General features: G+C 38.1%; 1 protein-coding gene across 3 annotated transcripts in view; it reads left to right on the top strand.

Annotated features, from left to right (window-relative positions):
- Positions 1-23,763, top strand: part of GRID1 (glutamate ionotropic receptor delta type subunit 1) — a 516,037-nt gene that overhangs the window by 383,084 nt on the left and 109,190 nt on the right. For all 3 annotated transcript variants that reach the window (XM_017807171.1, XM_017807170.1, XM_017807169.1), the window contains exons 5-6: positions 3,251-3,304; positions 17,041-17,214. In XM_017807171.1, the coding sequence (XP_017662660.1) occupies positions 3,251-3,304; positions 17,041-17,214 (228 nt within the window). The remainder of the gene's footprint in view (positions 1-3,250; positions 3,305-17,040; positions 17,215-23,763) is intronic.

Genomic DNA, 23,763 nt, shown 5'->3' with positions numbered 1-23,763 from the left:
GCTACTCTAAGAGAAAATAAAGGAAAGATGGATGTTCTTTAATTTCCAGTGCACTGTTTATCTCAAAACCAGATTTTCTGTTTGATAGGAATATTGTGAGGCATTACTCCCAAGTGCCAACTAGACCCCATGTACATATAAAGTATAAAAAGAACTAGGACATTTTGAACATATATTAATTGTTTTTTCATAAAAATCCCCATTACATACTTTAACATGTGAATCCTGCCCCAATAGATGGCAGCACTTTTCCTCAGCCACAGTGATCTCACTAATTCCTAGTCTACTTCCTTTATAGAGAGTGCATTTATGAAATAGGCTGTAATAGATTCTTCAAGGATGCTTCATAAACCATTCTTTTCTTTTTGAATGGATGGACACAAACATAAGCAAATGGCAAGACCTTAAACAGCTTGAATTATTAAAAATGGGTGACCATAATCTTCCAAGTGCTGATATGTTTTTGCTCTTTGAAGTAAAATAAACTCCATAATTTACAAACATGTAATTTCTTTCCTATTCTGAGAATTCTCAGTAAATTTTCCTGTGATATCACAGGTCTCCAGGACCTTGCTCTTCACACTGCTTAACTTTCAGGAGCCTCCAGCAATACACTGGTGCTATCAGAAAGTCGAAACTTCTGAGAGATGTTTTACAATAAATTATTTTTTTAGGATTTTTTAAGACATCAAGTCGGTAAACATGGTGCAAAATCTGAAGCACAAAATGCAAGAAGTTTCTGCTCCCTCTCAGCATGTTTGGGTTTCGAGTAAAAGTTCATGCTATGTGTTGCAGTTCTTAACTGGAGACGTTTAGAGCTATTTAAAATTGACTATCTACGGAGATGTTTCTAAATACATTTCAAGCTATTAGAATGCAGAGCCATTGCCTCTGTAGGAGGAGCACTGAATGGTCTAGCACTCTGATGACTAAAGAGAAACTCTTAGCAACCTAAATTTAGGCACCTCATTTTAAAAACTTTGGCCCAGATATGTGAACCCAGCAGAATGAGTTACAATAATTCATTTCAAATTCCCTGGCTCTTTCAGCTCCCCAGACTTAGCATTTATTCATATAAATTGCTCACTGTTGCAGATAAATCACAAAATGTAGCCAGTGCAATAACTCTGCACCTGAGCATTATTTAATCCTGTGTTGCAAATGCTGGCAGTACTTTGATTTTTCTCTCTGTGTTATAGCACCTGGCTATTTTGACTTTGTCTGAACATGTTTGGGGGTGAATAGGGAGAAAATGTACAAGTTTTTGCCCTCCTGTTCATCACTGCTAGTTTTCCTAAGAGCTGCTATTCCTCAATTAAGTGGTCAGTTTAATTTTCCTGCCAGCTTAGAATAAATGCAAAGGAGACAATTACCAAGGGGGACAATTTTTCACTGCATGCTTAGAAGAGGATTATTTTGTCAGAAGTGTTGTCTCTAGTGGTTCTCATCTGCTTTGACACCGGTTTTCGTTATTTTCCCATAATGCTGTTTATGATGATGAAGAGAATTACTGTGCTCTGTCTGTGTTGATTTTTCTCTTTCCATGAGTTTGCAATTTCTGTTTTGGGATTTTTGTCTCTTTAAAGGAGTACTTCACCTTGTGGACATGAGAAATAGATGGAGATATGTGTGTTGCCCACAATTTTTCTTATGTTTTTGTGAGCTATGCAAATGAGTAAAATTTTAAAATACATTTATTTAGACAAGTAATTTATACCTTTTTTTTTTTTTTTAAAGCACAGTATAAATTAAGATTAATGTTAAAAATGTTGGTGTTGGCTACTTAGTGAAGTTTTACTTGTTTGTTTTTTTTTTCTGGGATCAGTACTCCCTTAGCCTATATTAGGGATGCATCTCTTGTCATTTCACTGCAGCCTTAGAAGTTGTGGGCGTTTATTCTAAGCCAGTCATCTGTAGTCAGTGTCATCAGAGAAGGTGATTCATCCCATCTGATGCTAAATGTCTGAGGCTTATTATGCAAATCTGTTCTGAAGAGGAAGGTGGTTGATGATGTTCCTGCTCAGCCCAATGCCACAGTCTACAGTCTCTCTGTATCAGTGCAATTGTTTTTGAACAGAGTTCAGAAATTATCCAGGTTAAGAAGCAGTAACTGGAAGCATTTTGTTGATCTGTATTTGGTTTTTTAACCGTGTTCATTTCAGTGATTCATAGGGCCTTTTATAACAGAGCAATAAGAATATCTGTTCAATAAATGGGGTCATACTGGTACAGAAGAAAGAAGTTGTTGAAGGCAGGAACATTCAAAACTTCGTGTAATGAACTGCCTTCTGAAATACGTGTGTGCACTGGGACTGTCCTGGTTTATTAGGTGAGATGAATACACAATAGTAATTGTTTAACCATGTATTAAGCAGAATATTAAGAATATCTCTAGCAGTGTAATGTACACCTCTTGGTGCTTGCTATTGCTCTATTAGCCTGCTAAGTATCTTCAAGTGAGCTTATCTATGTCAAACAGTTAGGAACTTGTATGTATATTGCCAAATCTTTCCTCTGAGGTCCTCAGTACTAGTAGTGCTGTTTGTGATAGCAATCTTTCCTAGTTTTAGCTTCCTAGTGAACCATGAGGGTTACTTGTGTATGGACAAATATGCTAACTGCTGAGATGGGCTGTTTCTTTATAATATGTAATGATTGTCCAAGTCCATATCAGGAAGCCAGAAAAAGTGACCATGCCTTTGTGACATACCTTTACCTTCAGTACTGTGTAAATATGAAGAGACGATGACTTATATGAACTCCACTTGAGTGTCTTCATGGTGTTTTCCATGAAATAGGTTAACTAACAATTAAACTATCAGAATTACAGTGGGGCAGAGACAGTATGTTTTGAGAAGCACATTGAAAAGAAACCCAACCTAGTAGGATGCATTAAATATATCATACAAAAGTTAAACCTCATGAACTGCATGTTTGGTGTTCAGTTGTTCATCACAGAAGCCCTTATGTTGATGCACCACCCTGCTGCAGGATGCTTTTGTGGTATATATGCATGGTCAGGGTACTTTGGGTTAGGAACTGAAGTCAGGAAAAAGTGACTACCACTAATAAGATACTGTCCCATGAAGAAGGAGAGGAAGAGATGAAAAGAACTATACTGAAACAATGCCAATAACAATGAAAACAATCAAAATGAGCTTTATAGTACATTTTTATATAAGTTTTTTTCTGGAATATATTTCACGTGTTTTATTTATTTTTATTATTATGTTTCTTTTTATTTTTGTAGGCTGTGGAAACCAACCTTGCATCAAAGGATAGTCACTGGGTCTATGTAAATGAGGTAAGAAAGTCAAAAGACAAAATACAGTTTGCTACATTGTCTCACCACCATTTTTTGTTTTGTATGTTTTGACACACCAAACTGAGCATATACTTACCATTTTTGCTTTTTGAATGGCACAAGGTGCAAACTGTGCAGTGTCACTGCTTACCTGTCTTAGTTGAATTGGCACAGGTTGAACACCAGAGGTCAAGATAAAGCTTCCAATACACCTCATAGCGGCTGGGAGACTTTATTTTTTACCTGCATGCTGATGCTATTTCATTAGCAATTTAGGAAGCAGAGAATATATCAAAAGAAGCCTCAAATATAGGCATCTCTATCTGCCAGGAGCTCACTCTTCACTGCTATGAAAGCCCTCACACAGGTGCCAGGACAGGAAAGAGCGCTGAGGTGGTTGCAAGCTCAGCTCATTCAAATTTACATGATACACAGGTTTTCTCTAGTGCAGAACTGTGTTGGTGCATTGGCCAAGATCCAGAAAAGCATAGATTCAAAATGTGATGTTTCCTCTCTGCAGCAAATGGTGTCCTGTCCTGCTACTGTGATTATTTATTTTACCTTAATACCATGATATTCTAATGGGAATCTGTTCAGATTTGTATTTAAAAAGCAGTGAAATGTTTTATCATATATAATAATGTATAAATCACTGGTAAATTTCAGTATTTTATATATCTGTGGTTTTAATAATGATTCATTAAAAGATAGCATAATATCTAAGTTAAAAAGAACAGTGTTCACTGTCTTATTTTTATTTTATAAATACACAGCCTTTAATTTAATAACGAATTCCTTGGTTAATTTCTCATTCCTTTCTTTGCACCTAGTTAATAATTTTGGATAGGCAACTTTTAATAGTAACATTAAATTGTATTGTGTGGCATTAGAAAGGCTCTGTAATTAAACAGGGTTTAGGGAAAGCGAGTGAAATCCCAGCTTGTGAAGGCTTTATAAATTCTTTCTGGTCCTTGTTACATTTAAGTACCTCCTGGTTTGTCAGCTGCAGTAATGACCCACTACAAAACATCAGCACGATGCCCAGAGAGCCAGTGTTTATATTCACATAAAGATAATACAGTGCATATTTCCCTAAACATTTATAGTCAGGGAGTGTTTGTGAATTTTTTATTGCTGTGTTATTGTTCAGATGTTAAAACTCACTTCATGATGCCTGAATCCGGAAAATCAAAATAAAAGCCTTCAGCACTCATGCACTAACATGTGCATGCATACACATGCACAAACACATCACACAGGGTGTCAATTCTGCTTCTATTTTGGGAGCTGTTATTTTTTTTCTTTTATGGCTGAAGACTGGGTAGGGAAGCCACGATAGCACCATGTAAATCTAAACTATAACTTTCTAGTGAAAAATATTATTACATGTAATTATAAATATCATAAAATGAAATGAAATTCGAACAGACAATTACAGAAGCTTTTTAGACTCATGAAACTTTGGAGAGTTCTTTGCAGGCAAAAATCTCTTGACTGTCCTCTCTCTAACAGAAGAGTGTTGGTCTTTGTGAGTTTGCTTAAAGCTGCTATGAAAAGAAGGTACATCAAGCATCCATATGAATGCATCTATAGACAGATGGAGATTCCTTATGGCTTGCTTCTTATTTAAGTGTGCATGTGAATACCCCCATGCTGGTAAGAAGACAGACTGATCACCCTTTCCATGTACAAGTTTCCAGTTGGTAGTAGTGAGAACTACATGAGTACTTGATGGAAAATGTAATGCTGGCTGTTGCTGTGATTTGAAGAATGGAATGAATTTTTAATTCCCAACAATCAGCTCTTCCCAGTCAAATCAGCTCTTTTTGATGTAATTCCTCAAGAGTAGCAGTCCCATTATGTAATGGACCAAAAACTCAGCTAGGCCTTTTTTTCTCCCAGGCAGATGGAAAATCCTCCACTTTTCTGTTCAACCTATGTTCTGTGTGACCTAATGATCCTATTGCAAGGAAAGAGAGGTGTAAGGCTGACTGACCTGAAGGGGCAGTAGTAGTAAGAGAACACAGTGACAGATTTTTCCATTGAGGTTTCTTGTATGACAAGCATTTGATTGTAATCAGGCTCTTCAGGCCTTTCTCACTCCATGAAGAATTTAAGGTCCTTAGCAGCTCAGACTGCCGAGGTCTGCTGGTCTAGAACACCTTTTATTTGCCCCATCTCCCACCTTTTGACAAGCCAATAGGATCTGAAACTTGGACTTACCTTGCTGTAGTAAGAATTACTACATAGCATGCAATTATTTTTATAAGAGATTTTTTTTATTGTCTTACTTCACTTAAATCTACTTTACTATCTCTGTACTGACAATTTGTGGGTTGTTTTCCTTGTGTATCTTCCCATACAGTAAGACAGGAGTTAGGTTTTGGAGTTAGACTTAAATTTTATTAGGTGAGCAACACCACCAAGCTTGGGATGAGATAACTTAAATCTCTATGGTTGGTAAGGTTATTGCCCGGCAAATGAGCAAATGTAGAATATAAGAGTTGTTCCCAAATTACAGAGCTGTACTGTCAAAATCCCTGTGCTGGTTTTCAATAACCCAGGTCTCTGTGCTGGGGTATCTGTTCAGTTTGGATGCCACTGCTGGTGCAAAAGGACTCCATCATCTCAGTGAATTGGGAGTTGAATTTACTGCATGAGGTTGGAAGGCTGAAACATTACATGGCAAGTTTTCTAGAATAAGGGAATACACAGGGATGGGTCTTTGCAGGCAATATCATGTCCTCATATGTCCTCTTTGAAGCCAAGTCATAAAAACCTTACTGCTTTAAAAATATATAATTTTAAGTGTGTCTACTTTTCTGATTTCAGACATGTTATGTTTCAAACTTGCAGAACTGTCAAAAGTACTGGAGATTAGAGGGGGAAAATGGTTTTCTAACTACCCAACCCCTTTTAGATTTATATTTCATCGTCTGCGCTTTTATTTTTATTCATCTAGAAATACTAAATCATCCCTTGCCTCCATTTAGGTAGCAATTCTACCTGAATTCTGGGTTAAACATGCCAAGTAGCTTTTTAAGAGCAAGAACACTTGTGATTTCTGTACAAATCCTTGCAAAAGCAAACAACTCTTCCAAACAATGACATGCTTAGCTGTGTCTCCAGAATAGTCCAAAATATTTTATTACCTGGGTTGGGAGTTGCCAATGACTAGCATTTTAGACCCTATGAAAGATCTGCAAGAACATATCTAGTCTTCTTGTACAATTTTTGTTTGTGCCTTTAATTGTTGAAGTGACCCACCAGCTTTGATAGATGTGTGTTGCTGCTTCTTTTGCCATGACTGGCACAGTTGTAGACACCTCCTGGTTTTTTGGATATTTATTTCCTGTCTTTTTTCCTAGTTTCCCTTCCTATTTTTATTTTTCTTTCATACCTGGCATCAAGCATCTCTCTTGGTTCCTTGAGACATTTTTCATTCTCCCTTTCTCTTTTTCTGCCTTTTCTAAGAAAATTCTGTGCCCACCCCAGGGCACATATCTGTGGGAGAGGCACAAGAGCACTACTTGAAACTGAGTTTGTATGTGGTTGTACCAGAAGCAGAACTCTAAGAGCCTGTGTCTGCTTCTTTATTAGTAGCAGCAGTAGGCCTGGGAGTATAAATAGCATTAGGGACCACATTTCTCTGGCTGTGGGACATTTAATGGTTTTGAAATTTTCTGCATTCCAAGGATAGAGAAAAGATAAAATATACTACTCTGCAAAACTGTAATATAGACCAAAACAGATAGTCAAATTAAACAGAGTATTTTATTCCCTCATATTAATAAATGTAATTTTAATTCTAATTTTCTAAACATTCATTATTTTTATGTGTAAATCAGTATGAAAAGCAATGAACTACTCTTCATGGAAGAGAAATGGGTACTGAATTTGACTGATAGTTCAATTGAGAGTTGTTCCACTCTTATCTCATCCTTCCTTTAATTTCTTTTTCAACAAACTTCCACCACTATTCAGAAGTTTAATTGAAAGCTGTAAGACATGGCAAGACAAAGCACAAAACTATTGATTATATAGGAGATTATTTTTCATGAAAGACCAGTAAGGATGAAGAGAGGGCAACATAATGTTGCTTGCCCTAACCATATGTTTCTGCTCTGAACTTAGGGAGAGGTGAGGGACAAACCTTGTTCAATAGCTGCCTGGAAATACACAAAAGAAAGAAAGACTGAGAAAGACCTTCTTTTGGAAGTGTATTTTCTTTCCTTTTAAAGAAATGCCCCAGAGAAAAGAAATTAAAATGAAGGTTTTAATTTTCCTGGCATTTGAAAAAGTAATGTTGGGATACAGACAGGGCTTCACAATTTCCTGTGATTGACAGCATTATCCCTACATGTTTAAAAAGTTTAAGTCAGCCATCAGTTCAGATTTCATTATGGCTAAGGAAGAACAGGATGAGGAATCCAGAAGATAATTAGTTTGAAAGTGATTATGACATGGTAGCATCCACTGTTTGGAGAAGAGGAAGAGGTGGGAAAAGGTCAATGGGGATAATAGGAATCAGTAAAAAGACTTCACAACTTTAGGAAACTAGTAGCACTTTTGGAAAGATAATACAGTAAGTAAAGGATGGCAAAAGAACTGTGGAATTCTGTGGAGATGAAGGCATAACAAGGTATAGTCGTGGTTCCAATGGGTTAACTTTACTGAACTTGAAATCAGAGGTGAATTCTAAAGAAAAGGTGTTGAGAAGACAAAGGGAGGAGTGTAAAGGTGTAACAGAGTGATTATAAAATGAGGGTGTGGTTCAAAATGAGTCATACCATGTATCATAAAAAGCAACCAGAAAACATTTAGGTGTAGCAGAAGATAAAGGGAAGTGTAAAGTGATTACTTGATGGGAAAATGAGGTTTTAATGGTTTTACTGAGTTCCTGGATGCTGACTTTGTAGAAACTATTAATTATAACCAGACTTAAAAACATATTGTAGTAGACCCCGTTTATTCAGAAAAATCTGAGGCACTTCACGAGATGCGATTCAATAGAGAAGTGCTGAGTATTTGTAGCCTCATTTGTGGCTACAAAATAAGGTATAGCTGGTGAGCATCTGCAGGAGCAACTTGGAATCCTTGTGGATAAAAAGCAGAATGACAATCAATGCTGTTGTGGTCTTGCTAAGGAAGCAAATGTAGCATTCAGATATGTCACCAGAAACATTCTTTGTAAGATAAAGGAGGGAATTATTTCACTGTATTTGACATCGGTTTGGCCTTGTTGGAACAGTGTGGCAAGTTTTGGGCAAGACACTTCAAAACGAAACAAGAGAATGCAGAACAATACTGAAAACCTAGAGGAGAGCACCTGGTATGATGAGAGCTCAGTAAAATATAACCCATAGGAAAAGGCTGAAAATCTTAGGTTTGATTCTTGTGAAACTCAAGATGGAGAAGGGTATAGCAGTACAAATAAAACAAAATTCTTATCACATGTTCACTCTGGAAAGATAAAGGAAACGCAATTTAGTCTTCTGCAGTAAAAATGAGATCTAGTATTGGAAAATGGTTTATGATCTAAATATGATAGTATATAGGAACAACTTCCCTGGCTACCTGCTTTCATCTCATCATCTGTCTCTCTTCACACCTGGTTCTGCTATTGTTTTTTATTCTTTGTTTTTCAGCGTCCTACTCACATTATGTAAGTCTGCTAAATATTTTCACATGTCAGTATGGAAAGACAAATACAACTGTATTTTGAATGCCACTGGGTATTTTCTGATCTGCACCTTCTGTTCTAGATCTTTTCACATAACATTTTTCAATACGGTTTATGACAGTGACAGTTTATACAAAAAGTCGCTGCATATACTTCTTATCAAATCATTTATTCAATACTTTTGGTGGCACACATAAATGTATGGGAACTGTGACTCGTATTTGATTTCCAGCCATCATGGAACTCCATCCTTCTCTGTCTGCTACTGAGTAAGCTGGAACGATTGCGTTTGATTAGATTCTGTCAGCCAAATCCACCCTTGGGGCCGCCTCAGTGATTCGACTTAGCCAGGGATGAACCTAGCATCATATTTCTTGATATCAGTCATTTGTAATGGGGGATTATACTGTAATTGTATGTAGTTTTGATAGAAGAATCCCTAGTAATGGATTACTAGCACTTTCAGTGCTTTAAAAAATAGATTTAATTGTAAGGTGTAAAGAATAAGTCTGAAAGCTAAAGATTAGAGCTTTTACTTGACTGCAGTGTTCATTTGCTGCTTTTCCATTGTATTGATTCTCGTTGCTTCAAATCAATCCACATCAGATCAGATACAAAGGAGAATTTGTTATTAACACAAATTACCTTCTTTTATAGTCTTAAAATCACCACATTCTCTACCATATGGATTAACAAATGCTGAAATTCAGACAATACTCCCTTTCATCACATTAGTTCCTTACCGTCCAAATGATCAGGTGCTCTCTAGAAAGGAATGTACTATGGAGTACAGAAGTCCTCCCTATAGGCCAAGTACCAACCCCTGTGGGTATTTGTCACGGCACACCAGTTTCGGAAGGGAGGAGGTGTTCACAGGGACTGCCCAGTGGGTGACTGGGTCTCTGAATTTCACAGCTCAACATAGAGTTTAATGTTATGCAACCTTGACTCTAAGGTTGAATAGGGGCTCATTTCTTTATTGCTTAGAAAAACTTGTGCTGTCATTTGTCCCATTTAAAAGCAAAGCAAGAAAAATCAACCCAGCAAGCCTATGCTGCAGCATCGTGGGGTGGATAGCAGGGAGGGAAGTTGTATTTGTAATGGCCCTTGCAAATTCAAAGATTTTTTTTTTGTTTTTAATGGATAGAATGTGATAAACCAGTTAATCTTGTACTAACCTGAGCTTAATAAATAGAGCTTTTAAAAAGTCATCAATAGCTTTTCCAGTGCTAACCATAAATACATTTGTGGTAGTTTACTTTGGCTGAACAAACACACTACAACATTTAAAAAATAAAAAGTCGGGGACCAGTTTGTTATCGGTGAACATCTGTTTTCAATAAGAAATCTGAAACAAATATCATGAGGCTGTAGAAATAGAGTGTTATACAGATTCAAAATTTGTAGGAAAGCAAAGTATTCGGTATTTAGAAGACAACAGAAATTCTTGTAAGCTTCAATTAAAAAATAAAAGTAAATTCACATTAACACCCAGAAGAGGATGCTTTTGAATATTTTCTCTTTTCAATCCACAGAAAAGATCCCAATTTGGAAAAGTTGGAGTCAGTAAGCAGAGAGAAATTACTATAGCAATTGCGGCTGTAAAGTATTTGGTTAAATTCTTCCCAGCTATGATGATACTTCTCAGAAAAGCCCTTGTAGTTGAGAAGGGGAAGGGAAAAATAGAGTAGAAAGAAAAGTTCTTGGAGTTTTTTGTGGGAAAAGTAATAAAAATATTTGGAAATATAGTAAGAGTACACATTCCATCAGTGACAAGAAGCCTTAGATAGAAAGTGCTAAGGGATTTGGAGAACCCTGAGCCATGTTGAGATGATATTGTCCTCATCACTTGAATACAAGTCAAAAATTTTAGATGGCAGTTGACCTTATTCTTCCTGTTTGGACAGATGATACTTTCCCAATGATGCTGGTGGTTTTGCCAGCAGATTAAGTTGTAGGTCTTCAGCTGACTGATAAAACTTTCCCAAATTTAACCTAGGTGATCAGTCAGAACACAGTGCAAAAAAATGCCTATTGATGCTTTTTCCTTTCCCTTCTGAACATTTTCTCAAAGCATGTTTCTGCTAATATTTTTCTGGATTCAGGCTCAATTCTCTTATTTCTGCTGTTTTAATAGGTCTCTCTTCACCACTGTTTCGCTGCCTGTAGAAGGCAGTTTGCTCTATGAGGGACTAGAAAATGCCCCATCATCTCTTTCCTGGTGTGACATATTTCTTACTTTCCATTTTTATCCTGCAGTTTCATTGCTTCTGCCAGTATTTGTTTTCTTTCCTTTCACCACATCAGACGTGCCCAGTATGTCTGTAATTACTCATCCTCTTGATTTGAGAAAAAAATGGCTTCTCAACTGTCATCTGGGCACTTCTTTATTATTTTTCTCTATAAAATATTTCTTAAAAGTTGAGAGAAAGGAGCAGAAAATAGAATAGTAATTATCAGATAAAGTCTATCTCAGCAAGCTACTTTTTTCCCTAGGGGTAGCATGTAGGAAGGTGTTAGATAATGAATGATGAGCCAAGTTTTCCTGGCACATGGCTTGTAGAGCGATATTAGGAAAACTTCTGACTTCGGAAGAAAAATCCCTTATGAATACAGTGTTTGTTCTTCACTTTTACTTGGATACTTTTTTTTCTAGAAATGTCTCTTTTAAATGCATTTTGGGTTGTAAACAGTTAGGCCCTGTGCAAATTTGCCTGTGAAAAATGTTATGACCTGATTTTTACTTGGGTAGAGCCAGGACAGTTAGATAGACTGGAATTGTTTCTTAGGATTTCTCTTCATATGAAAGTGCCTAATATTTTTTTTGTTCCATTTTAAAGCATCAGTATGTGTAATGGTATTTGTGTTTACTTTGATAACCAGAAGTTAGTAAATCTTTAACACTTCCCAGGATCTTTGCTTGGAAAAAAGCAGACTTTTAAATGATCACTTACTAATGCAAGTGGGGCAGGCTTCTAAGATATTTTAAAATTATACAAAAATGAACAGGGTAAAAAAGTAAAAAAATTGAATAAAAATACAAGCAACACACTGTGAAAATTTCTTAACCTTTAGAAAATGACATATTTCAATGCAAAATATAACAATTTACAATTACAATTTATTCCAATTGTATTCCAGGTACTCTATATTTATTACTTGCCTAAGGAAATCTTGCTTCCTTCCTTTTAGCAGCTATCTTTGACATTGCAGAATTTGTATCTTACTTATTTATTTTCACAAAAAAATCTATGTGTGTTTTTTTGTTCATTTGTTTGTGGGTTTTTTAGTTTATTTGTTTGTTTAGTTTTGGGGTTTTTTTACTTTTATATGATTGAAAGATATACATATACGTATGAAAGTGTACTGCATGTATACCTGCATCATGCTCAAAAAAATTAGGGTTTAGAATTGATCTGGAGTATTAGTCAGCTAGGAGCAAGGTTATAGATGAATTTTGATGAGTTGTTTTATCAGTGAATTCCACTCTAAAATTGATGGATTTTTTTTCATTTTTGTCCAGCTTTTACTAACTATCATTTTGTGTGCTTGGTTTTTATTATTTTTCCCCTGAGAGAATTAATTTTTAGTATGGAATAATATTCTGTTAAACCAGGGATTTTTTACTGTGTAGGTACTCGCCATGATCTGAGAAAGACATCTGGACACCCAGTGCAGAGCCCTTATATCTAGAAATAGAGCTAATTCAACTACATTATAGATACAACCCTGTAGGGATTTTTAGGAGCATTGGGTAAAAAGAAGTGAGGTAATGTTGGATGTATTGGAGGACAATGAGGATGAGAGTAGGACAGGTGGTCATGCAGACTTGTATTAGAATGCTTTCTGTGCTTTGAAAAATGGACGGTGCCCTTTCCTTAAAGAATTAATCTTTATGGATATATCTGTGTCTGTTCATGTGGGATGCAGAGAAGCCAGCACAATGTAAATGTTGAATAAATCTATGTACAGGGTAAGCTGCGGTGATTTTTTTTTTAAATAGTTAATTGAATGATGTTTTCTGGATTTTCAATTAGTGTCCCTTTTCAGATACAAATAGTGTATTGAGGGGAGTTAGAATAAACCAACAAACAGCATTGATACTACTGGAAAAAGTCCACATATAAATCTGTAACTTGTCTCCATGAGCATTCCTGTCCTCATTGCCTTTCAGTTTAATCCTCTAGTTTTCTCAGGGATGTGCTTTCTGGAAATACGTTTTGGTTGTTTAAATTATTAATTTCATTAAAATTTATCATTTTCTGTCGTCACCTCTAGGAAAATAAAGACTGTAATGTGAAACATAATTGTCTCATTTTGCAATTTGTGTTATGATAGTTGAGCACAACTAGAGCGGATTTAAATATTCCCCTGAGGAGTATGACTAAATATTGCACACTAATTGAAGTTCTTTGTGTGCAGATAAATAAACAGATAAACGAATTCCCCAAATAAACAATATTTATGTGCAAATAAATAGATAATGCCACAAAAATTTGTTATTAATATGCCACGTGAACAAAAATACAGTGTTTAAAAGAATACCTTTTAAGCATTGAGTCGGGTGGTGTGAACTACTATTAGCCTGGGTGAATAGTCAGTTGTACACTTATGTCTGCCTACCAAAATATTTAAGTGCTCCCTGCTATGTTGGGAACAGGTAAAGTCTTTCCCTTACTAAAAGAAAAAGTGAGGATAAGAATACTTAGATATGAGAGCATCTTTTGTCGCTGGGTAAAATGTTCTCCCTCCATACTCATTCAAGAAATTCAATATTTACAGGCTTTAGGGCAAACTACTCTTATATGTGCCAAGCAATAGAGGGTTGGGCTCCTTAACCTTGCACAAAGCATATCCCCTGAAACAAGCAGAACACACCATCTGCATTAAGTAAATATTTACCCTATAGTGCAGTAGCAACATCATGGGATCATAGAAACTAAAAAGTGGGCATTTGATACAGAATTTTTCAAGGAGTATTTGCCTGGCCCAACCAGCTGATAAGCTCTACTTCATTCACGCATGGTATAAATGGTAATAACTTAGTGCTGGGTAATGATCCAAGAACAAAACTGGAAATTTGGGATGCATTTGTTTGGGGGGGGGGACCCTCTAGGACCAAATTAAATAATTTGCTCAGTTTCACAGTGTAAAGAAATTTTTTGTGTCATTTGCAGGAAGGAAACACATTACTTTTAAACAAATAAGTAGATTAATAGATTTTAATTGTAAGATCAGTGAGAAATCTGTTTTCCCTTTTGACTACAAGTCTTAGAACTACTTTTTGGATATATGTTGCTATTCTGTTGGGTGTAAAAGTAAGAACAAACTTCACATGTACTTTTTTTTCCTTTATTTTGGCTTTCTATTACTTTATTTTTTTTTCTTTTTCCCTGTATTTATCTCAGTTGGGACACAGGTGACCTTTCTGCATGTGACATTTAAGATTTCACGTGTTACTAAGCCAGGACTGTAAGTTTTCTGGAAACAAGCCTGCAGGGCCTTCCAGTGCCAGGCAAGAGGAAGGGATGCACATTCCCCCTCTGGGGAGTCCATAGCAAGGCCCGTGCAGGATGGCTGTGACCTGCTCTCCTCTGCAGTCAGGCACCCAGTCTTGCTTTCCCTGCTCCTGGACCTGCTTAAGTGCCCTGGGATGCTGCCTGTGGCTGTACCACCCTGTGCACTGGCTTGGGAATGCCCAGAGTTGCCTTTAGTGTTTAAAGCAGCAGCTCTAAAACACAGACATAAGCCTTTTGTTCCCAGCGCTTTCAACAGGAACCCTTTTTTCCCCGTGCTTTTACATTTCTAGAAAGGACCCCAATTTCTAAAAGGAATGGATTGTTTGCTTAAATAAATATCCATCAGCTGAAAAAAATTACAGGAGCTTTGTTCCCCTTAGCATTATGTGGTGAACTGAGGCATTGAAGGATTTAGCTACTTTCAGCTGGTTACACAGAAAAAGGTGGCACTTTCAGGGTTAGATTTAGCCAAATTTAGGTTCTGAAATTCCCTCCAGAGACTCCCATTTTTCTTTGGCTGTATAGTGACATGGCTTTTACATTCAGGACTCACTTGGTACCTACAGCTAAGCGGGAAGAACCTGGGTTAATGTACCTATCATGACTGATCTCTTTTATTACCTTACTTCTGGAAAACCCATGGAGGAATCAGTTCTGATATGCTACAGATAGGCTTAAAAGTCTCAGGTGAAGCATTTTGACAGGGGTTATGAGATATCTTTGAAAGGCTGTGTATCACTTGGAGAGGACACAAAATGTGTTTGGTGTGAGCTGAACTGAAGGTTTGGATGATTTGTGATTCCTTCTTTTTTTTACTGTTTCCAGCCACTCGGTCTGAGTGTGCATGCCAAGGGATGCAGCCTAGGAGGTTATGAGCTAAAGCTGTGCCATAAAACTATCTCTCCCTCAGACTGCAACTTAGACATGGGGGGTGGTTTTAACACCCCCCAGCCCCACAGAAGAGAAATCCAAGGCCTGGAGGAATCTGTAGAGCTTGTGGATCTGCTTCAGTATCTTGCTGCAAGGCTACAAGTGCTGCCCAGCATTTTCTATTAAGCTTCAAAATCTTTTCTTTTATAAGAATATATTTATTTTCTTATTTACTGTTTTCATGCCACACCAGTTGGTCTGTCATTAATGCAATGAATTTCACCTTCTGCAAAGTTAAAAATTCACGCTCCTAAAAAATGATGGGAAACTGGCAAAGAAGGACTAACCTGAGCCAAAGCTACAGTACTAGTCAACCGTAACAAGTAATTATAATAACCCTATGGTCATTTCACTCACAGCTTGACAGAGAAAATGGCAATAAAACAAAACAATTTTTTCTTGAATTTTAAATGTCTGGGGCCAGGTTCACTTCTGCTGATGACACCTCTCAAGGTGTGGTCCCTGCTGACTAAGTGCAGCAACAGGAATAATTTGCAGTCCCCTGCCCTGCAGGGGGCTGAGACAGCCCTGTACAAGCTGGGCACTGTGCAGCTGGGACAGCCCCCCTGTGCATGAGATGGGCTGATGTGAATTCCAGACGCTGCTGGTGGCTGTGGTGAGGAGCTGGGATGTAAAGCAGGTGCTTGGGGGATGAGGGCAGACAGCAAAGCCACTGTCTGTGTTTCCTCTCAGTGAACTCTTGCCAGGAGGAAAACATCACAAGCTGCACCTTTGATATGATTTCAGGATCTGCTAAGCTGGTGATTTTCAAACTATATATCCTGGGGTAAAAAAAGAGGTTTTGGTTTTGTGTGTTTCTTCAAATACAAAATATGTGAAGCATGTAGTTGAGTTGGCTTCAGTCACCATTGAAGAGTACCATTCACGCAGGCTCTGTCCCAGGATGGATTAGGAGGCTGAGGCACGTGAAGGTCTACAAAGAAACTTTAGACAGTGCAAAGCCTGGAATGAAGAGCAGCCTGTCCTTTAGATGTCCTTGTATCTTATCCCAATTTATTCTGTGTGCAGAAACTGGTGTTCCTAAATGTGTCAAATCCTTCCATGAAGTTTCTCTTATTTTTTGTTTCCTATTACAGACAACCTCAAAAGGCTTCCTCAAGTCATTATCAGGATTAGTCTGTGGAAATGATCTACTGTTCTTATGGGAAAAATGCTTACTTGTAGCTTTGTTCAAGGTGTAAGGGCCATATTTCCTGAAGACTGTTATATTTTCCAATTGTTATTTTGTCCTGAGGATATAGTGAGGTTCTAGTCTGTTAAACAAGAATTCTTTCTATATAAATTTGGTTTCAAGGCTCTTGTTTTTTTCTATTTAGAAACCTATTGAGGAAAACCCTTTTCTATGCAGAATTTTAGTATTGCCAAGATAGATGGTACTGTGTTAGGCTGTTCTCTTTTGTTTCAGATGATGTATAAAAAAATAGCATTTTTGTTATTAAGCACAAAATGGTAACACTTAGCCTAGACTAAGCATGTGCCTCTGTAAATGTTTTTCTCCTATTGTCTTTTTTTAAAAAACATTTATCCAATAATAAAAGGAGGATATAAAATGCCTGGACAAATACATGTTTCTCCATTCACAGGAAATCACTGATAATGAGATATTAGAGTTGGTACATAGTGCTCTGGGGAGGATGACAGTGATCCGGCAAATTTTCCCTCTCTCAAGGGACAACAACCAGAGGTGCATGAGGAACAATCACCGAGTATCGTCCCTGCTGTGCGACCCGCAGGAAGGCTACCTTCAGATGCTGCAGGTCAGTAGCTGTACCCAGCAGAAAAGCCCATCTTAGGAATTTGACATGGGATAGTTTTCTGTGACTGTATTAACTCGGAGGAAAGATAAAATGAGTACATTTGAGATAAATCTGAGGATGTAACCTGTGGTCAGCTTTTCCGGACTTAATTATTTATTTCCCGGGGACTGAGTGCTTTAGGTGTGATGTTATGTCCATGAAGTACCAGCAAGTGGTTGCACTAACTCAGAGCTGACTTTTTTCATATCTCATTCTCTTAAGAATATTTTCTATTTGAAAAATATCGTGCTGTCATAGTCTTGTGGTATTACTCCTTGATTATTATGTTTATGCTTATTAGACATCTGTCGTGAAAGAGTTAATCTGGGAGGATAACAGAACTCTGATAGGTATTGAGCTGTGGAGCATTTCATATTTAGTTAAATGGACTGAATCCAGCTGATGTATTCAATCTGTCCCGTCTCAATAGTCTCAGAAGTCTCCAGCAGTTGATAATTGACTGAGCATGTGAAATATGCACTAGTAGTTCAAGTTCCAGATTTTGGTAACAGATTTGACTCTGATGTAAGCAGCATCTTGAAATTTCTTGGCAATTTATCCCAGATATCAGAATTTTTCTTGTTATAATTTAAATATAATTCAAAGTGCTATTTCCAAGGCTAGTACAATAATTTAGAAACAAAGGCCTTGACTTTCAATGGGGACTCCATGGGTTTTGGTTTACTTTAGACACAATTAAGGATCTTGTTTGTGTCACTGTTGAAGGTGTTGGATAAAATTATAAACTTGATTGAAAATTTAGTCTTAAACTGAGATGAATTGAGTGAGGACACATTGGTTGACCCTGTGGTTTGACGGGTGTGGGTATTGTGTGGTAGAGTGAGCCTAGAAGGAGCTTGATTAGGCTGTGGGTAGGGGGCTGTTGGCAGTCTGGGCTGCTGCAGCCTGGTCAGGAAGGTGGTGAGGGGTCCTTAAAGAGGGAACTCATGTCCTGGCTTGGAAGAGCTTCTGAAGAGCAAGGTATGAGGCTTATGGAAAACCATGAGAGGCAGGACACTGTCAGGAAGCAAAGTGGGTCAAGATTTCCCAAGAAACATGGATAGGGATGTTCATTTTACTTACTTGTGTCCTACTAAAAAATTGTAGCTGCAGAGGCTGAAATCCTTTAAGGGAGGGATATGGACCTTTCCTCCTTGAAGAGAACCTTGCTGGCTTAGGTTCTGTCCTAGTGGTGGCAAAGGTTGGGAAATGCCAATCACACATCCTGTAGTTCTGAGCACTGGTGTATTCTTTCTGCACAAGTGAAAGTCTGTGCCTGTCTTGGCTCAGAAAGAAGACATTTTTGATCTTTGTTAGTAACTCTGAGGTATGCTGTAATGAGAACAAGGGCTGCTCATTTCAGAGGATCAAAGCAATTTCCAGTATGATGAAAAAATTATCTATGCTGCACCAACAAATCACTCATTGGGGAACAATCTTCCATTACAGCAGGATTTTGACTATTACTGCCTATGCTGGTTTATGCATAATCTAATTCAGAGACTCATCTGAAAGGCTCTGACAGGCCTCTGAGCAAGTTCTTATTTGCTAATGTATTAGCTGGTTTGCTAGCACAAACAGCCTTATGTCCTGTTACAAAATTTCTTTGATAAAAACCCTTTTAAAAGGACCCTCTTCCTGCTGATTCCCAAATGTGGGTTTTGAGAAGCAAAACATTCTCTGTTTCTGTCTTCCAGAAATATTTATACCACCTTAGAAACTGTCTTTAAGAGAATGGTATGGTAATGTTATGCTTTGCCCATTAACTTCTCTATGAACCTCGAAGAAAGAGATGCAAAGAAGTGGAGAGGTAAAACTTTTGCCTTTTGGAAGCTGAGTCCATAGCATTCACGTCCAGTCTCACTGGCATGAAAGATGAAGGGCACATGTGAGAACTCTCAAATTAGCTGCCCCCAGTATATCTTGTGCTATCTTGAAGTGTCTACAGATTGAATACAGGATGATTTTATGCTGTGCAGTTGTACCTGAAGTGCTCCATAGCTGCATTTTTTTCATAGGCTTTGCCAAAACATCTTACGTAACACCTTGTGGACGTGCGGCTCATATTAATTTCTGGGTATGACTGACATGTTATTAATGGTCCTGTAATTCAGGTACTTCCAATTTTCTGTTTCCTTTCTTCTTGCTTAAAAAATAGTTTTGACCTTTTGCTGTACAGAAGTACATCACTAAATTACCCCTGTTGCCAGAGGCTGCAGTAGCTCCAAGCTCCATGTCAGGCTGCATGAATCCACCAGAGGCAGTGACCGCCTGCCAGCTCTGAGTCTTTGTGTTGCTTTGAAGTAGTTTTATTAACACCACAGTTTGGAAATCCCTGGCTCATTCTCCCTTGGGCAGTCTCATATCAATAATTGTTTGTTGTCAAGGTAACTTACCAGCTATTGTTGGTTAATTATTTATTTAATGACTTTGAAGAAGAATAAGCTAATCTCTGTCAGCCTCTAGCTGTAATATTTTTATAGGGGAGAATTTAGCATTTTTAACAAGCTAGTAAAGAAAGAAACATTTATGTCATAGATTATTAACTTTGTTCTGGCTAAATTAATGAAAATCTTTTTGGAATGATTTTGTTCTCTGTGTCTTTAGTACCATATCCTGGAAAGTTGTTTTTCAGTGGGTGATCATCCTGGTTTGGCATTCTGACAAGGCGTTTAAAGATCAGGCTGTTCTGCAAGCTCATCCAAAAACTCATCTATTCTGAATGCTTTGTGGAAATCCAATCTTATTCCATCAACCCACTTGTCAAAATTTTGCTCATGCCCTTATTTCTTGCACATATAACATACTCAGCTGGGTTTCTTCTTGGACTGGAGAAAAAGCTTTATAGAGTTTCCTGTCTTGGTCATTTTATTTGACTTTGGAAGACTACATTTCTCTCTTCCTTATTCTTCATATAGGATTTTTTCTGTCCATCTCTCTTACTCTTTGTAAATGGAAAAGACACAGTTTAGAAGTTGCTGTCTTCCATTGACCACGAGTATCCTGTGGTTTGGGCCATCAGTGTTGTCAGTATTGCCTCATCTGGAGAGAGAATACTGAAGCGCTTCAGGATTCATAGTTAAATCTAGTTAGTCCTGGATAGACTTAGTATGTATCCGTGTACAGCATTTGAATGGTGTACAGTGGTATAACTGCTATAAACTATTTAGTTTATTTCAGACATGTTCTTATGGAGTCAGCTGGAAGAAATTTTGCTGTATAACCTGCTGCTTTCCAAAATCTTTCCCTTTAAATAAATGTTAGTTTTGACACCTCTCTACAAACTTGGGTTTTTGATGAAGATACTTTTTTTAATTTCATGATGTGTTCATAAGCTCAGAATCAGTTCTCTCCTGTTTTTTGTTTTTGGAGAAAGATTTCTCTTTAGAAATGTAATTCCCATTAGTTTGGGTTTTTTACCAAGTTTGTCATTTACACAGTTAATGAGTTTAATCTATGCGAGATTCTAAACATATTAAAATGTATTACAGGGACACAGTGTATCTGAACTCATTTAGAATAGTCCAAAATATATAGTAAGATTAAAAAGGCAAAAAGAAAACCCCAGCATACTGTGTCACAAAATTAATGAGGTTATTGCTGACAGGACTGAGGGTCCAATATCCCTGCTGAAGAACTATTCCAGGCATTGCTTTGACATATTTAAAGAGAAGATATTGTGAAGTGTGGGAGGTTATTCATTGAAAAAGCTACTCTTCTCCCTGTGTAAAAATTTCATTCTTGAAAGACATGTCCATCAGATATCTTTGCAGGCATTTCTTAGCAGTTGTTCCTACAGAGCTGTGTTTTTATTCCTGAATTGTCTTCTTTTCAGGAGTCACTGCGATTTAACTTCTGTAAGTGAAGTTATGGTTTGAAAATGTGTTTGGCTGCCTAAATTTAAGGGCCTGATCCCACAGTTTTTCCAACTAAATGGCCTTATTCTCATTTGACCTCTTTAGACTGCTGTTATTACACAGCTGTGGGTGGTATTGGAGGCAGTAAATACTGATTGACCCCTATTAAAGCATTCAGTTGCTCCAATGAAGGATCAGTGAGCCACATTTTTCTTTTTCTTTCATTAAAAACGTACATTTACATGTTGCTTTACTAAAATTTAATTTGGATTTTTCGCCAGATATTCGGTCATAGGGAAATTGTTTAGGAGTACCACATGAATGAAAAATATCCTTGAACTGACTTTACTGCCCATTGCACAAGATAATCTCTCCCTGAAGCCCAATGACATGTGGTTTATACAAAGTGTGTTAGCAGAAGAATTTGTTAAAAAAAAACAAAGCAGTGTGGGTTTCCTGTGGCCATGAGGAATTTTGTGAACACTCTGGAGGCTGAAACCCCAGGTGAGCTTTTCTGCTCTGCTCAGACTGCCTCTCCTGACTGCTGGATTTCTCTATTTGCATAATTATTTCATTGAATTTTTGTTCAGTGCTCTATCAGGGAGCAGACAACAGTGGCTAGAAGAAAGGGTTAGTACCTCCATTTTTCATTTGTTATTGCCTCTGAAACCTAATTTGCACCCATATTTATTTATAAATGAGGTCGAATAAAAGTATAATCTTATATTCTCTTTTGCAATTCCAACATTACCTCTTGTCCTCCTGTCTGTCTCTTAGTTGTGTTCAGTTGTTTTCTTCGCTAAATGTCTCCTACCAGACTTTCCCTGGATGATTAGTGTTAGCTGTGCCAAATTCTTGAGATGTTTAATGAGTGAAGCCAATGCCTCCAGCTAACAAACTTGAGCTTTACAGGGTAACCCAGGCCTCGTATTATTGTTAACATGTTGTTATAAAACATACTGGGGAAGAAAACACTCATAATTATGTTAATTACTCATAATGAACAGCTGAAGGACAGTGAACATTCAGAGAATAGAAACTGTGGGTAGGGAAAAGTGTTGTGAAATGTATAACTCAGTAAAAACTGGATAAAATGAAAAAGCAAATAAGAGCTGCTTATGAATTAAAAAGAGATTCTGAGAGTGCATTTTTCCAAAGAAATCTTTGGAAAGCCCATTGTTTGAGATGCTTAAAACTAGAATGGGCAAAGCACTAAATCAGACACAAGTTAGATTTCCTTACTGTCAGAATAATAGGCCTGTCTTTCTGCTGTTTTAGGGGTATTTTATTAATTTTATTTCAGTTACCTCAGTGATAATAAATAAATAGCCCTTTGGAAGTTTGAAGCTGATATTTGAGTCCTTAATGAATGTTTGTTTTTTGACTCCGCTTTTCTCATGAACGCCAGGCTGATGGCTGTGATTTTGTTCTCTCTGAATATTTAGAACATTTTCATACTCGTGCAAAGTCTCACAGTGGTTTCTGCAAACCAAGAGCGGCTGACAAGGCACGGGCAGGGCCAGGAGTAACAGGAACCAGCCCACACTCTCCCAGAGGCAGCCCTAGGGAGCGGTGTGGACCAGGATGTGGTGGGCAGAGTTTGCTTAGCCATTCATGCGGGAGGGCACGCAGGGAAGATGCCTCCTTGGAGGGAGGAGCATTCCAGGAGCCGAGTGGAGAGAGCTGAAGTCCACATAACGCAGTAAGCAGGCAGTTCTGTGACCATCTGCACAGGTCAAGGGCACTCATCCTACCTGACCCTCAGTGCAGAATGGTGGGCAGCATCTGCAGGCAGAGGCTGCACCTCTGCAGTGGAGATCTGCACCATCTACCCCAGTGGGGGCTGGTGCCTGCACCCAGATGGAGCTGCTGAAGGGAGAGGCTGAAGCGTAGACATCAAACTTCAGGAAGTGTCTGGGCCCAAATGCTGGTGCAGAGTCTGGATACTTGGACCATGGGGCTCTCTTTGGAAACCTGGTCTGCTGAGAGCTGATGGGCTCCATCTGTCACAGAAGGGGAAGAGCATCCTCTTTCATAGGCTTTCCAAGCTGATGAAGAGGGCTTTAAACTAAAGTTTTCATGGGAGGGGAATCTCAGTCCATCCCACTCCTACCAGATGATGTGAGCACCAGCAAGAGATGTCCAGAGCCTGGAAAAGGATCACAGCTCAGTAGGAGACCACCTGAAGAGCAGCACAAAGGAATTTCAGCCAGTAAGTTGACTTCATTGGGGCCCAACTTTAATGTTTTTATGCAAACACACATTAGGAATAAACTAGAAGAGTTAGGGATGTGCACGCTCCTGCAGGACTATGATCTTATTGGCATCATGGGGACGTGGTGGGATGGTTCTTGTGACTGGACTGTTGGAATGGGAGGGTGCAGGCTTTTAGGAACGACAGACAGTGGAAATGAGGAGGGAGTGTCTCTATGTCAATGACCAGCTGGAGTGCATGGAGCTCTGCCTGGGTTTGGATGAGGAGCTCACTGAGAGCTTAGGGGTCAGGATTAAAGGGAGGACAGGGGCAGATGGCACTATAGTGGCCATACAGGCCACCTGACCAGGAAGACTGAGAGCATGAGGGTTCTGCACAGATGGATAGGAGTGGCATCACATTCACAGGCCCTAGTCCTCATGTGGTACTTCAGCCACC

Source organism: Lepidothrix coronata, unplaced genomic scaffold (genome assembly GCF_001604755.1).
Source record: "Lepidothrix coronata isolate B3197 unplaced genomic scaffold, Lepidothrix_coronata-1.0 Scaffold17, whole genome shotgun sequence".
NCBI lineage: Eukaryota > Metazoa > Chordata > Aves > Passeriformes > Pipridae > Lepidothrix > Lepidothrix coronata.
Note: the sequence above shows the minus strand (reverse complement) of the source record. Positions and strands in the feature narration are given on the sequence as shown.